The sequence below is a fragment of the Lathyrus oleraceus genome, chromosome 4 (assembly GCF_024323335.1).
Source record: "Lathyrus oleraceus cultivar Zhongwan6 chromosome 4, CAAS_Psat_ZW6_1.0, whole genome shotgun sequence".
NCBI classification, from domain to species: domain Eukaryota; kingdom Viridiplantae; phylum Streptophyta; class Magnoliopsida; order Fabales; family Fabaceae; genus Lathyrus; species Lathyrus oleraceus.
This window is the reverse complement of record NC_066582.1, coordinates 480,762,926-480,776,425: the sequence shown is the minus strand read 5'-3', so window position 1 is coordinate 480,776,425 and position 13,500 is coordinate 480,762,926. Positions and strand designations below refer to the sequence as shown.

Below are 13,500 nucleotides of genomic sequence, written 5' to 3'. Positions count from 1 at the left end.
TAAAAAATATGTATAAAATCTTAAAAAGGCCACCAGATCTGCATGAGCAACAAACTCTGTAATTTATCGGTTTCTTGCAAGTGTACTGCATACTTCAAAAACGTACTATTCCGATAAACAAATAAAAGTTTCAGAGTACTTGAAGTTGAAAATGAGGCCAAAGGCAGTTATAGACAATTGTTTCCCTCAAATAACTTTTAAGGACAACGCGACGACTCACGAGAGTGAATAAGCAAACAATACTTCAGAAAAATGGTGTCTACGACTCGAGATTGGAAGAGATGCCAAACACTCATGATGCTTAAATGATCACTTGAAGTTAGTTAGTTAGTTAGATGAGTATCTTTTTGTGTTAGTAGTTAAATTAGTTAGTTAGCTTTTCTTCTCAATTGCATTTGCTGTAGTATACTATAGAGTCAATATACATTCCAAATCAATAAAGTCATTTCACTTCATTCTATAATTTTCTGTTTCATTATAATCAATTAAACGAATAAATATTTGATTTTATAATTCAAACAGATAATTCAACATGCAATGGACTTTGAACAAGTTTTACAAACTTCAATTTGAATCAAAACAATCCAGCGGCAATTTCAACAATTCACGCGGGAAAAAAGTATAGAAAATTGTACCATTTGTTGAAGTAAAGAAAATTGTACCATTTGTTGAAGTAAAGAAAATTTCAACAATCCTTTGTTTGTTGTCACTGTCAAGCTCGGTAATACTACAAACAATCATTCTCCTCCACACGGCATTGTTATTTGAGTATAGTTTATTGCGTGTATATATTTTAGTATTTAAGTATAGTTTTAATGTTTAATATTTTTTTTCTATTTTATTTTATCAAGTCTTATATCACTTTAAAATTGAAAAGTAATAAAAAGAAACTATGCGAAAGACACGTAAACATATAAATTTGAAATTATGTGTTAGACATGAAACACAAAATTTGAATTGTTTTTCGATTATAGATTTAAATTTGGTAAATACTTCGATCACTTCACTTTTCTTCTTGATCCGGTAAGTCCACAATTTTCGACTGAAATCATCTATGAATGTAACAAAGTATTTGTTACCTCCAATCAAATCCACCTGGATAGAACCACATACATCATCAGAGTATATGACTTCAAGAATTGCCTTCAACTTACTTCATGCATCCTTACTGAAGTTGTTCTTGTGCTGCTTCGCCTGCACACATTCTTCACACACTTCATTTGGAATGTCAATTTTTGATAATCCTGAAACCATATTTTTTCTCTTCAAATCTTTGATGTCTTTGAAATTGAGATGGACAAGTCTATAATGTCATATCCATTCATCTTTGATAGTTGTTGTTGCAAGACATTTATGCTCCATCACATTAAGCTCAATCTTGAAGGTTCTATTCTGAGACATTTGAGCCTTCAAGATAAACCTTCCATTTGAGTCGAGAACTCTCATCATCTTGTCTTTGATCGACACCTTGTATTTCTTTTCGACTAACTGTCTTATGCTGAGCAAATTGCTTTTCATGCCGGGTATGTACAACATATTTGAAATTACTGACTTCTTGTCATCTTTCCTCATAATTAGAACATCACCAACATCTTCAGCTGCTAGAGTGTTGTCATTTGCAAAATTTGCCATGTTCTTCATTAAGGGCTTTATGTTGACAAACCAATCTCCTTTCAGACATGTGTGATTAGCATCATGAGTTCAAATATCATTGGTCCTTGAATCTCTCTTCATCTCTCGTTGTAACCATTACCAACATCTATTCTTCTTCAAGTTTCGTCAGCTTTACATAAGTTTCTTGATTCTTCTGCTTTTCTGGATAAATACTAGAATAATAATCATGCTTCTGACAATTGTAACATTGAATTTGACTTTTATCTGTCTTTTGACCACCACCTCTTCCTCTACCTGCATCACCACCTCTTTGGTTGCCTTGATTCCAGAGTTTTCTCTAATTCGACTAGTTTCCTTCTTCCTGATTTTGACCAGTCAAATTGTTGTAACCTCCTCTGCTTTTGTTGTCATTCCAACTTCCTTTGCCTTTCCTTTCTTTTGCTGATTGCGCCTGCAAAGTCATATCACTCTTCGACTTTCCTGCAGCTCTTTCAATCATTCTTTGTTCATAAGATTCAAGCGCCCCTTGAAGCTCTTTCTTTGTCAGTTTTACAAATCTTTTGACTCTTCTATGGCTACTACCACGTGGTCGAACTTTGGAGCCAACGACCTCAAGATCTTTCCAACAACAGATCTTGATGTCAGCACTTCTCCACGTACCTTGATTTGATTCACCAATTTCGTAACCTTAGTGAAGAAATCAATTATGCTTTCATTGTCTTCCATCTAAAGCAATTCATACATCCTTTTGTGAGTTTGTAACCGCATATTTTTCACCTTCTTCCCGCCTCCAAATGACATCTCAAGAATTTCTCATGCTTCTTTAGCTGACTCTACATCACTAACCTTTTCAAAGTCATCTGAATCAACACATTGATGGATTATAAAAAGAGCTTTATAATCTTTCTTCTTCAATTCTTTATATGCAACCCTTTCTTGATCTATCACGTTTTCTGCAAGCGTTGTTACTCATTCCTTCACAAGATCCCAAAGATCTTGATAATAAAACACACTCTTTAAATCAGAGCTCTTGATACCAGATGTTGAAAATTCACCACAATCTATGGAGAATTTCTATCAATCTTGATGAACAAGATTGCTATCACTCACACAATAACAATGAAAAGAGAAGAACAATTGAGAAAGAAAAGAAATAACGATGGAGAAGAAGAATATTTTCTGCAGAGTTTCTCTCTGCCCACAACCTGTGAAAAACTTCTTTATTCACTTTGCAACTGGAAAATTCTGTGAATACAATGTTATGAATTCAAAATTACAAGAATAAGGGTCACTCCCTCTATTTATAAATTTAAGTTAACTTATCCTCTAAGTCAAAGTCCAAAACTATAAAAGCCCAAAATAGTTAACACTACTAAAAATAGGCTTAAGTTGAAATCATGTGTGAAGCAACATGCTTCGACACTTCGACATACTAATACAACTCAACACACTGGGTGATTCGACACTTCCTTTCTTCTGTCGAACAACTTGTCTCGACACAAGAAATTACAATTCCACAAAAAAGTCTAGTGCTGATACAATAATTTTAATAAATAAGAATAAGTTACAAATATTTTTGTAAACAAACACACGAGTTCTAAACACTTATATTGTATAAAATAAATGAATCATCGCATAGGTATTTTATTAGTAAAGGTCAATTAATTAGAAGTATTTAAATATAAAATAACATTACATGTCTACTCTCTAACAATAATAAATCAATTGTATGCATTTCCAAATTTACGATTTCCATTCAAATTATTTACACTTGCAAAAGGGCAAATATGTATTTAACAAATAGCCAAAATAATACATTCCTCTCAGCAAGAACCACCAAGGATAACTGCGCTTGAACCGCTACTTCTCCCAGCCGGCGAATCCACTACCTACACCAATCTCCCTCTCAAAGAAGACTATTCATCATCCTTCCTCCCTAAAAATCAAACTCTCCAAAACAACACCAAATCACCAATTTCTCCACAAAGATGGAATTGAAGATGATGATGAAGAGATCAATAGTAATTTCGAAGGAATTCAGGAATCTGAGTCTGAAGATGAGAAATAAGTTAGGTTTATGGACGATGAAACGAGGATGAAGTATTTTGGAGTGACGAATCAGAGAGTGGGGTGAAGTTGAAAGGTTTACGAGCAGTTATGAGATGTTTTGACCGAGTAAAGATATATGTAAGAGACAGAGGGAATGAACCAATGACATTTCGACGGGAGAAATATGTGTCTTTTTAAGGGCTTTCGGGAGGGGACGAAGGGAGAGGTGGTAGTGTGTATGTGGAAGTTGATAAGGCAATGAGTTCGTTGTTACCATTTTGGAATGGGATTCATTTTCGGGCATAATGGGGTTACATGGGTAATTAAGGAAGATGATTGGTGCTAAGGGGGAAGTTGTGGTGGTGAAGGTTCCTTCTAGGACGGTGGTTAGAGAGGTTGGGTGATGTGGTGTTGTTGGAGATGGTGTATCACAGGCAGAAGTTGTTGTTGTTGTTGGGTGGTATAGGGGGGGGGGAGGGAATGTTGTTTTTAAGTTTGGGAATAATAAAGCTCCTAAGATTGTTGAGAATGGTGAAAAAGGTCATGAAATGTATCTGAGTGAGTTCTCATTTGTCTTTTGGTTTATTTAATAGGGTTTTGCTAACTTGTGCCATAAGGCACAAGTTAGGGTTACTAATATTAAAAAAAATTGTGTGGAATAAAACAAAATTTTAAATTTGTGTGGAATAAAACAAAATTTTAAGTTTCAAAAAATCAAATGCACGCATTCAAAGAGAATATTTCTATAAATGTATCATTAACTTGTGCCCTTAGGGCACATATTAACATTAGCCTATTTAATATAACAATAAACTCAATATGCCTATTAATTCCGGAAAAAAAAACTAAGATATATCTTGAAAATGATTGGTATTAGTATACAAAGTTCAAAAAATTTAATATTGGTGATGTCTTGATTTTTCATTACCGATCTGTTTCACATATGATATAAGTTAAACATAACATAAAGTAAAGAAGAAGAATCGGTGGAAGTAATGCATGAAGGAATACGATATTATATTTTACCTATGTCATCTAGGTGTTTAAATATTTATTTTATGTTAAGTTTTTTTATTGTTTTATCATTAGTTTTAAATTTGATATCGAGGTTAGTGTTTACGTTTCTTTAGTCATGTAATTTAAGTAATATAAATATAAGTACTATTAAAAATTCCATAATAGAATAATGTAATGGTATAATTTTTCTTAGAAATTACACATTCAAATATAAAAAATAAATAATCTAACAACTTTAAAAATAAATAAAAATAGACATACGAGTCCTTTACTAGTAATATAATAAAGATAATTCATTCTCACTTTGACCTAAATAGCAATGATAGATCCCGCCATTAATGAATGAACAAACCAAATGAAACAAAATTACCTGTCAATTTGAATCCTCCCCAACACCACTATCACAACCTACCTGTCTCTCACTTCCCGAAGCGCCACGTAGGACAACGTGGGCTCCATACTCTCACTTTGCCAGGTCATTACCGCAATTTATAAATTATTACAAACTTAAATTAATCACACCAAAAACAGAAGCGAAAATAACTGCGATTTTGCTCACAAAGCTAACACTAACATTTTTTTTAAATTTCTTTATTGATTTCGTTAATTAATTAATTAATTAACTAATTTTGTTTCTCTCTCTTTCTCTTCTTTCTCTCTCTGTGTTTGCATTTTGTCTCCTTCTTTGATCTACAACCTCTCAAACACGCGTAACGTTACACTGTTCTTTCTCTTCTTCATCTTCATTTCTTCTTCTTCTTCTTCTTCCTGTTTTTGCCGCATTGTTACGTTCATTCCTCAACCTCAACGGTGTCCCTCCCGTTTGGTGCGTTTTTGTTTCTTCTCCCTCTGTTTTTTTTTTCATCTTTAATGCTTTGTTGAATTAATTCTTGCTTTCAATTTGGTAGATTTGGTTACGATGATTTTCCTTAACATTGTTAATTTATTTTACACATTTAGACGGATCATTAATCTGTTCTTTTTTTGAGGGATTTTGAATGAACAAAAATAGAATTAAAAGAGGAAGATGAGCGTTTCTTAATTCTTTCAGCTGTTTTGAACACATTGTTGGATTTGAGGGCATTGTGAAATTGCATTGGCTGTTTAGCTTCTAGATTTGAATATGATTATGATTATAATTATAATTATGATTAACTTTCATTTTACGTTTCAGGTTATTTTTGAAATTTTATGATGTTAGGGTGTTTTAAGAATTTGAAAATTGAATGTAAGTTTGAATAGGGGTCCTTCTTTTTTATTTATTACATTTTGATTTTATTCAGCATTCATGGATGAATTGAATTTCATGAGCTTTAATTATCTGCAGATTTAGTAGCATGCATCAAATTATCGTGGTGGTGTTTATGTGATGAAGCTAATAATTTTCTTAATTTGTATTTGCTGTTAGGTTTTAGAAGAACAAATCGGGGACGAGGGGCAGTTTGATGGTTCCCTCTAGTTGTTAGCCAGATTAATTTTGGGTTTCGTGCTTGGTGGTTATGTGTTGAATATAACTCTAGTTTGAGCTGAATTGCGGCTAAATGGCACGAGGAAGGATAAGGGCGAGGCTTCGGAGGAGCCATTTTTACACATTTGGTTGTCTTCGACCTTCTACCACTGAAGAGGGTCCTCATCCACTTCAAGGTCCTGGGTACTCGCGGACCGTGCACTGCAACCAGTCTCACCTCCATGAGAAGAGACCTTTCTATTACTGCAAGAATGATATTTCCACAACCAAATACAATGTGCTTACATTTTTTCCCAAGGCACTATTTGAACAGTTTCGTAGAGTTGCTAATATTTACTTTCTTTTGGCTGCGTGCCTCTCAGCCTCTCCTATTTCACCTTTTAGTGCACTGAGTATGATTGCTCCTTTGGCATTTGTTGTCGGGCTTAGTATGGCAAAGGAAGCATTGGAAGATTCGCGGAGGTTTGTTCAAGATGTTAAAGTTAACCGCCGAAAAGTTAATCACCATAAAGGCGATGGTGTTTTTGGACACAGGTCATGGCAGAACATTATGGTTGGGGATGTAGTAAAAGTAGAAAAGGATAAGTTTTTTCCAGCTGATATTCTTCTCTTGTCATCAAGTTATGAGGATGGGATATGCTATGTGGAGACAATGAATTTAGATGGTGAGACCAACTTGAAGGTAAAAAGATCTTTGGAGTCTACCTTGGCCCTAGATAGTGATGTGGCTTTTAAGGATTTCAGTGGAACAATAAGATGTGAAGATCCAAACCCCAACCTTTACACTTTTGTTGGAAACTTAGAGTATGAACGCCAGGTTTATCCTCTCGATCCTAGTCAAATTCTCCTTCGAGATTCTAAGCTCAGGAACACAGAATACATCTATGGAGTGGTCATTTTCACTGGTCATGACAGTAAAGTCATGCAGAATTCGACCAGATCCCCTTCAAAAAGGAGCACAGTAGAAAAGAAGATGGATTATATCATATACACTCTCTTTACTGTCCTTATCTTTATATCTGTCATTAGTACCATAGGATTTGTTGTCAAGACTGAATACCAAATTACAAAGTGGTGGTACTTACGCCCTGACGATATCGAATCTCAGTATGATCCCCAGAAAGTTGGAGTGGCTGGGTTGAGTCATTTGATAACTGCTCTGATTCTCTATGGATATTTGATACCCATCTCACTTTATGTTTCAATTGAGGTTGTGAAGGTTTTACAGGCAACTTTCATTAACCAAGACATTCAAATGTATGATGAAGAAACCGGAACTCCAGCTGACGCACGGACTTCAAATTTGAACGAAGAGTTGGGTCAGGTGGATACAATTCTCTCTGATAAAACTGGAACGTTGACCTGCAATCAGATGGACTTTTTGAAGTGCTCTATTGCGGGTGCTCCATATGGTGCTTGTTCTAGTGAAGTTGAACTTGCTGCAGCAAAGCAGATAGCTTCTGATCTTGAGGGGGATTCAGATCTCTCCAATTTCCCGATGCCTAATAAGAAACGGCATGTCTCATGGGAGAATGTTGGAAGAGCTGACGAAATTGAACTAGAGACTGTTGTTACTTCCAAAGGTGACGAGGATGAAAGGCATACCATAAAGGGATTTGGTTTTGAAGACGACCGTCTTATGAATGGTAATTGGTTGCAAGAGCCCAATTCCGATGACATTTTATTATTTTTCCGAATACTTGCTGTTTGCCATACTGCCATTCCTGAGCTGAATGAGGAGACGGGCGGTTTTACATATGAAGCCGAGTCTCCAGATGAAGGGTCTTTTCTCGTAGCAGCAAGAGAATTTGGCTTTGAGTTTTTTAGGAGGACTCAGTCAAGTATTTTTACACACGAAAGAATATCGGCTTCGGGAGAAGTGATTGAAAGGTAAGAATTCATGAAAACTCGTATGCTTATCTATTTCTTCTGCTTTGTTTGCACTCCCACCCCAGGGTTCCAAAATATGTTTTTGTCTTTATTCATGCTTATTTATATGTAATTTTATTTCAGGGAGTACAAACTCTTGAATCTACTAGATTTCACAAGTAAAAGAAAGCGTATGTCAGTGATTGTCCGTGATGAGGAGGGCCAACTTTTTCTTCTATGCAAGGGGGCTGACAGGTTAGCTTACAAATTCTATTATTCTTGTTGCCGATATTACTCATTTTTGGTAGCTGGATGTATAGTGTCGATTATCAATAGGATCTTCTCAAATAATACATTAGAATAAATGAAATTGACATTTCATTCATGTTTCTTAACCTAAAGTAAATAGACAACATAGTCACAACAACCTTCTGCTTCCATAGAAGAATCTTGCAGAAAATGCACGTGTTACTCTCATAAAGAGCCTTTCAACATCTCTCTTTAACTTTGGCATCCGTTCTTTTCTTGCTTGGTTATGCAGTATCATATTTGATCGTTTGTCCAAGAATGGAAAAATGTATTTGGAGGCTACTACCAAACATTTAAATGACTATGGAGAAGCAGGTTTGCGAACACTGGCTCTGGCCTATAGAAGGCTTGAAGAAAAAGAGTACTCGGATTGGAACAATGAGTTTCAGAAAGCTAAAGCAGCTGTTGGGGCTGATAGAGAGGCAATGCTTGAGCAGGTATCAGAGGATATGGAAAAAGACTTGATTCTTGTTGGGGCTACTGCCATAGAAGACAAATTGCAGAATGGGGTAGGATTTGTCATTCTTCATATATATTAAAATATTGTTTTCCCTACTTCAAATCTTCAACCAAATTCAACTTTTTATTCTCCTTAGGTTCCTGAGTGCATTGATAAACTTGCTCAAGCTGGTCTCAAGATTTGGGTATTGACGGGAGATAAGATGGAAACTGCAATCAACATTGGGTCTGTCAACCACAAATTATATAAACTCGTACACTATTTCATTTATATTCCAAGAAGCTACGGTTGAATTTACAGAAAAGTGCCTCCCATGACAAAGTATGATGAAATTGTTTTTTCTGTGGTACAGATTTTCCTGCAGTTTGCTTCGACAGGGAATGAAGCAGATCTGTATAACAACAAATTCTGACTCAGCACCCAATGATGTCAAACAGGTACCCTTTTTCACTGAGAAAGTGTAGCAGAGTTTTCTTTACAGGCTCGTGTTTTATCTGATGTCGGGCCTAGTTCTTTTGCTTAACACCGCAGGCCATCAAGGACAGCATATTAAATCAAATCACCAATGCCACACAAATGATAAAGCTGGAGAAGGATCCTCATGCAGCATTTTCATTAATTATTGATGGAAAAACACTGACATATGCTTTAGAAGATGATGTGAAGCACCAGTTTTTGGGACTGGCAGTTGATTGTGCATCTGTTATCTGTTGTCGGGTGTCTCCCAAGCAAAAGGCAATGGTAGGATCTTTTTTCTGCTTTCTGTTGTGATTTTTTTACTAGCTTCTAGTGTTTGATACTGCATATGAGTAGTTTATTATTGGAGTTATATGTATGTGAGATTGCTCACATGGATCCATCTTAGTTAGATGGGGAAATTTAGGTCTGTTTAAATTCAGATGGAGCTGTTAGTTCAGTTGTGTGGAGTTATTGTCACACTTATGTTGATTGCATTTATCCAACTGTCACAATGTCGACTCTGATATATAAAGTTATATGCATTACATAATGTCCTGATTTCTTAATCTTCTGGTGCCAGGTCACAAGGTTGGTAAAAGAAGGAACTGGGAAGACCACTCTCGCAATCGGTGATGGTGCCAATGATGTTGGCATGATACAAGAAGCAGACATTGGTGTTGGAATCAGTGGGGTTGAAGGTATGCAGGTCAGTGGCATACATGACTGTCTCTTTAAGAATGATTGACATACAGGACTGTCTCTTTAAGAATTACTGTCTCACAATTATCACTGCATATGACTGTCTCTTTAAGAATCATTGACATACAGGACTGTCTGTTCAAGAATTACTGTCTCACAAATATCACTGCATGTGACCTGTTGATTCTAGTCTTCAATTTTGCAAGTTGGAATGGTGTACATGTTATATTTCAAAGACAACATCAAATTTTAGTGTTATCTAGTTCTCTTATATTAAAAAATACTCCCTTCGTCTCATAATAAGTGTCTTATTTGAGCTCTGCGCGGTTCTTAAGAAAATGATCAGATGTGTTAAGTTTAATGATAAAATTAGTATTATTTACTAAAACACCGTAATTAGAGACAGAAAGTCAGTCATGTTTTGGCTCTGTTTTTTCAAGCTCCACTGGGTACCAGATGTCTTGTCATGCCTTTTCTTAGAGATTTCTTGTGATTGGTCTTGTGGATCCAATGCACGAGGGAAGTAAACTTCCTCGTTATCAATAATAATTTGCAGACTGATTTCTTTTATAAAACCAGGAGGAAAAAAATCTAACTTGCTTAAAATGAAACTTATTTAGCATTTTGGTATCTTAGGCTCTGTATGGTAAGCCGCATTTTCGAATTTATAGTTTATAAGCTCATATGACAATTTAGACCTGTTTGATAACGGTTTTTTCATCATGAGCTTATATCTTATTTTACTAGCTTATAGCTGATTTTACTAACTTATAACTTATTTTTCAGACGCTATTTCAAATAGCGTCTTAGCTTATAGCTTATAGCTTATCATCTTTTTTTCCATTTTTATCCTTATTATTTTAACAAAAATCCTCTTTTATCCTTTATAATTTAATTTAATTTAAAGTAAAATAAATATGTGTTAAATGCCTTTTATGTCATTTTACATTTATAAGTTAGTTGAACCATTATTTTTATCAAACACTTCAAATAGCTTATCAGCTATCAGTTATCAACCATAAGCTATAAGCTATAAGCTATCAGTCATCAGCCATCATAAGCTATAAGCTAACTTATTAGCCAACCGCTATTTTTATCAAAGAGAGCCTTAATTCTTTTTGCCATTATAGTCTGAGTATTAATAGTATCTGAATTCTGATTAGATTGAATTGCTAAATTTTATTGTGTGGAAAATTATTTGTAAATTTTTTGATGTTCAATCATTGTGACACACTCCTCAATTGTCGTTTTAAGTTGAAGTCTCAAGCATGCAATTTCCTTTCAGGCAGTGATGGCTAGTGACTTTTCGATTGCCCAATTTCGATTTTTGGAGCGGCTTATAGTGGTCCATGGACACTGGTGTTACAAGAGAATTGCCCAGATGGTAATTGATTAATCTTTATCATCATTCTCACAAGTTGGATGCCTTGCCTTCGATGCCTTGTGTGCTGTGTATCCTTTGCACAAATAGAGAAGCACTTGATTTTTGTAGCATGTTGTATTTGTCTATTATGAATCTATTGGTTCGTTTCTCTTCTGAATCGATGTGTTATGCCTTGCAGATATGTTATTTCTTCTACAAGAATATAGCATTTGGCCTCACCATATTCTTTTTTGAGGCGTTTACCGGCTTCTCTGGCCAATCAGTTTATGATGACTGGTACATGATATTGTTCAATGTTGTTCTGACATCATTACCTGTCATTTCACTTGGTGTTTTTGAACAAGATGTTTCATCGGAAGTTTGTTTACAGGTTTGATCTCTTGCAATATCTTCAACATGTTTCATCCCCGTATAAAAAATTTCAATCTACTAACTTTCTAAGCTGTTGTGCTTTGCAGTTTCCAGCATTGTACCAACAAGGACCAAAAAATTTGTTCTTTGATTGGTATAGAATATTGGGATGGATGGCCAATGGTGTATATTCCTCCCTAGTCATCTTCTTCCTCACTGTCACCATATTCTACGATCACGCATTCCGTATTGATGGCCAGACGGCTGACATGGGCGCTGTCGGAACCACAATGTTCACTTGCATCGTCTGGGCTGTCAACTGCCAAATTGCTCTTACAATGAGTCACTTTACATGGATTCAACATCTGTTTGTATGGGGTAGCATAACAACTTGGTACCTTTTTCTTGCGATATACGGCACACTTTCTCCTGACTATTCAAAGAGTGCTCACCAGTTACTGGTTGAAGCTCTTGGACCTGCGCCTATTTATTGGTCAACAACACTTTTAGTTACAGTTGCATGCATTCTTCCTTATCTTGTCCACATATCTTACCAAAGATGTTTTAATCCCATGGATCACCACATTATCCAAGAAATCAAACACTACAAGAAAGATATTGAGGATCAACACATGTGGGTGAGGGAGAGTTCCAAAGCCAGACAAGAAACCAAGATTGGATTCACTGCAAGAGTGGAAGCAAAGATCAGACAATTGAAGGGAAAGCTGCAGAAAAAACAATCTTACTTGGCTGCTATGTCCCCATTACATACATAATTAACACAGTTTTGAGTTTTTTATAAGCTTTGCTGGGTTATTTTTTGTTTACAATTTTGCCCCTTTTCAAATTCTTTGTAGGGTTATATTGTTATATTAAAATCGGGGTGAATTAAAGTCTCATTCACGACCGAAAAGCATTGTATGTATCATATTTACATAGAAGAGATCAAAATTCATGCACATGCATCAGACATTGGAGACGCTGTCATTGTCAGGAAAATAGGTTTGATACCTCTCTCATTATTATTTCGAGTATATATAGAGATTACAGGGTTATACAAGTAATTACACTAATTAATTACATTTAATGAGAACAAATCAATTTCTGATTTGTTTCCCTTATTCTAGGAAAAAACCCTATGAATAAACTAATTCCTATTCACACTGATTTGTTTCCCTTATTCTAAGAACAAACCCTTAATCTATGAATAAACTAATTCCTATTCACATCCCCCTCAAATTGATGTTGTTGGTCAATGAGCATCAATTTGCTAACAAGAAACTGATGACGTGGACACGGAACGACCTTGGTAAGAATATCTGTAACCTGCAACTGAGTACTGACATGAGAAAGTGATATTAGTCTGTCATCATATGTGTCACGGATCGAATGACAATCAACTTCGATATGTTTGGTGCGTTCATGAAAAACAGGATTCGCAACGATTTGGATGGCACTTGTATTGTCCGCATAAAGTGAAGTTGGCTCTGTTTGAGGAAATCCAAGTTCAGCCAAAAGACCACGAAGCCAAATTATTTCAGAACAGGCAGCAGACATGGCACGATACTCAGATTCAGTAGAAGATTTAGAGATTCTCGCTTGTTTCTTACTTTTCCATGATATCAATGAAGAGCCAAGAAACATGCACCAACCAGTGACAGATCGTCGAGTATCAGGACATCCTGCCCAATTGGCATCACTATAAGCACTCAATTTATGAGCAATTCCAGTGGAAAAGAATAAACCACGATGAAAGCTTCCCTTCAGGTAGCGAATTATGTGACAAACTGCTGCCAAGTGAAGATGACTAGGAGAGTGCAT

At 35.6% G+C, this 13,500-nt stretch overlaps 1 protein-coding gene across 3 annotated transcripts; it reads left to right on the top strand.

Moving 5' to 3' along the window:
* Positions 1-5,285: 5,285 nt before the first annotated feature.
* Positions 5,286-12,656, top strand: LOC127076352 (probable phospholipid-transporting ATPase 4). 3 transcript variants are annotated; one of them, XM_051017976.1, is made up of 12 exons: positions 5,286-5,506; positions 5,855-5,908; positions 6,089-8,038; positions 8,162-8,272; positions 8,559-8,835; positions 8,923-9,011; positions 9,139-9,223; positions 9,297-9,527; positions 9,826-9,951; positions 11,230-11,328; positions 11,507-11,698; positions 11,787-12,656. In XM_051017976.1, exons 3-12 carry the CDS (start codon positions 6,222-6,224, stop codon positions 12,453-12,455), a joined length of 3,696 nt encoding a protein of 1,231 aa, XP_050873933.1. In that variant the 5' UTR covers positions 5,286-5,506; positions 5,855-5,908; positions 6,089-6,221; the 3' UTR covers positions 12,456-12,656. The 3 variants fall into 3 exon arrangements, with proteins under 3 accessions (XP_050873933.1, XP_050873932.1, XP_050873934.1); XM_051017975.1 differs by lacking the exon at positions 5,855-5,908; XM_051017977.1 differs by lacking the exon at positions 5,855-5,908 and having other exon boundaries at positions 5,287-5,506; positions 9,318-9,527.
* The last annotated feature ends 844 nt before the right edge of the window (positions 12,657-13,500 follow it).

Excerpts from the sequence above, each read along its gene's own strand:
- LOC127076352 (XM_051017975.1), top strand. The coding sequence starts at position 6,222 with ATGGCACGAGGAAGGATAAGGGCGAGGCTTCGGAGGAGCCATTTTTAC. Across the intron at positions 8,273-8,558 it reads CTATGCAAGGGGGCTGACAG|TATCATATTTGATCGTTTGT; the intron begins GTTAGCTTACAA and ends TTGGTTATGCAG. Across the intron at positions 8,836-8,922 it reads AAGACAAATTGCAGAATGGG|GTTCCTGAGTGCATTGATAA; the intron begins GTAGGATTTGTC and ends TATTCTCCTTAG.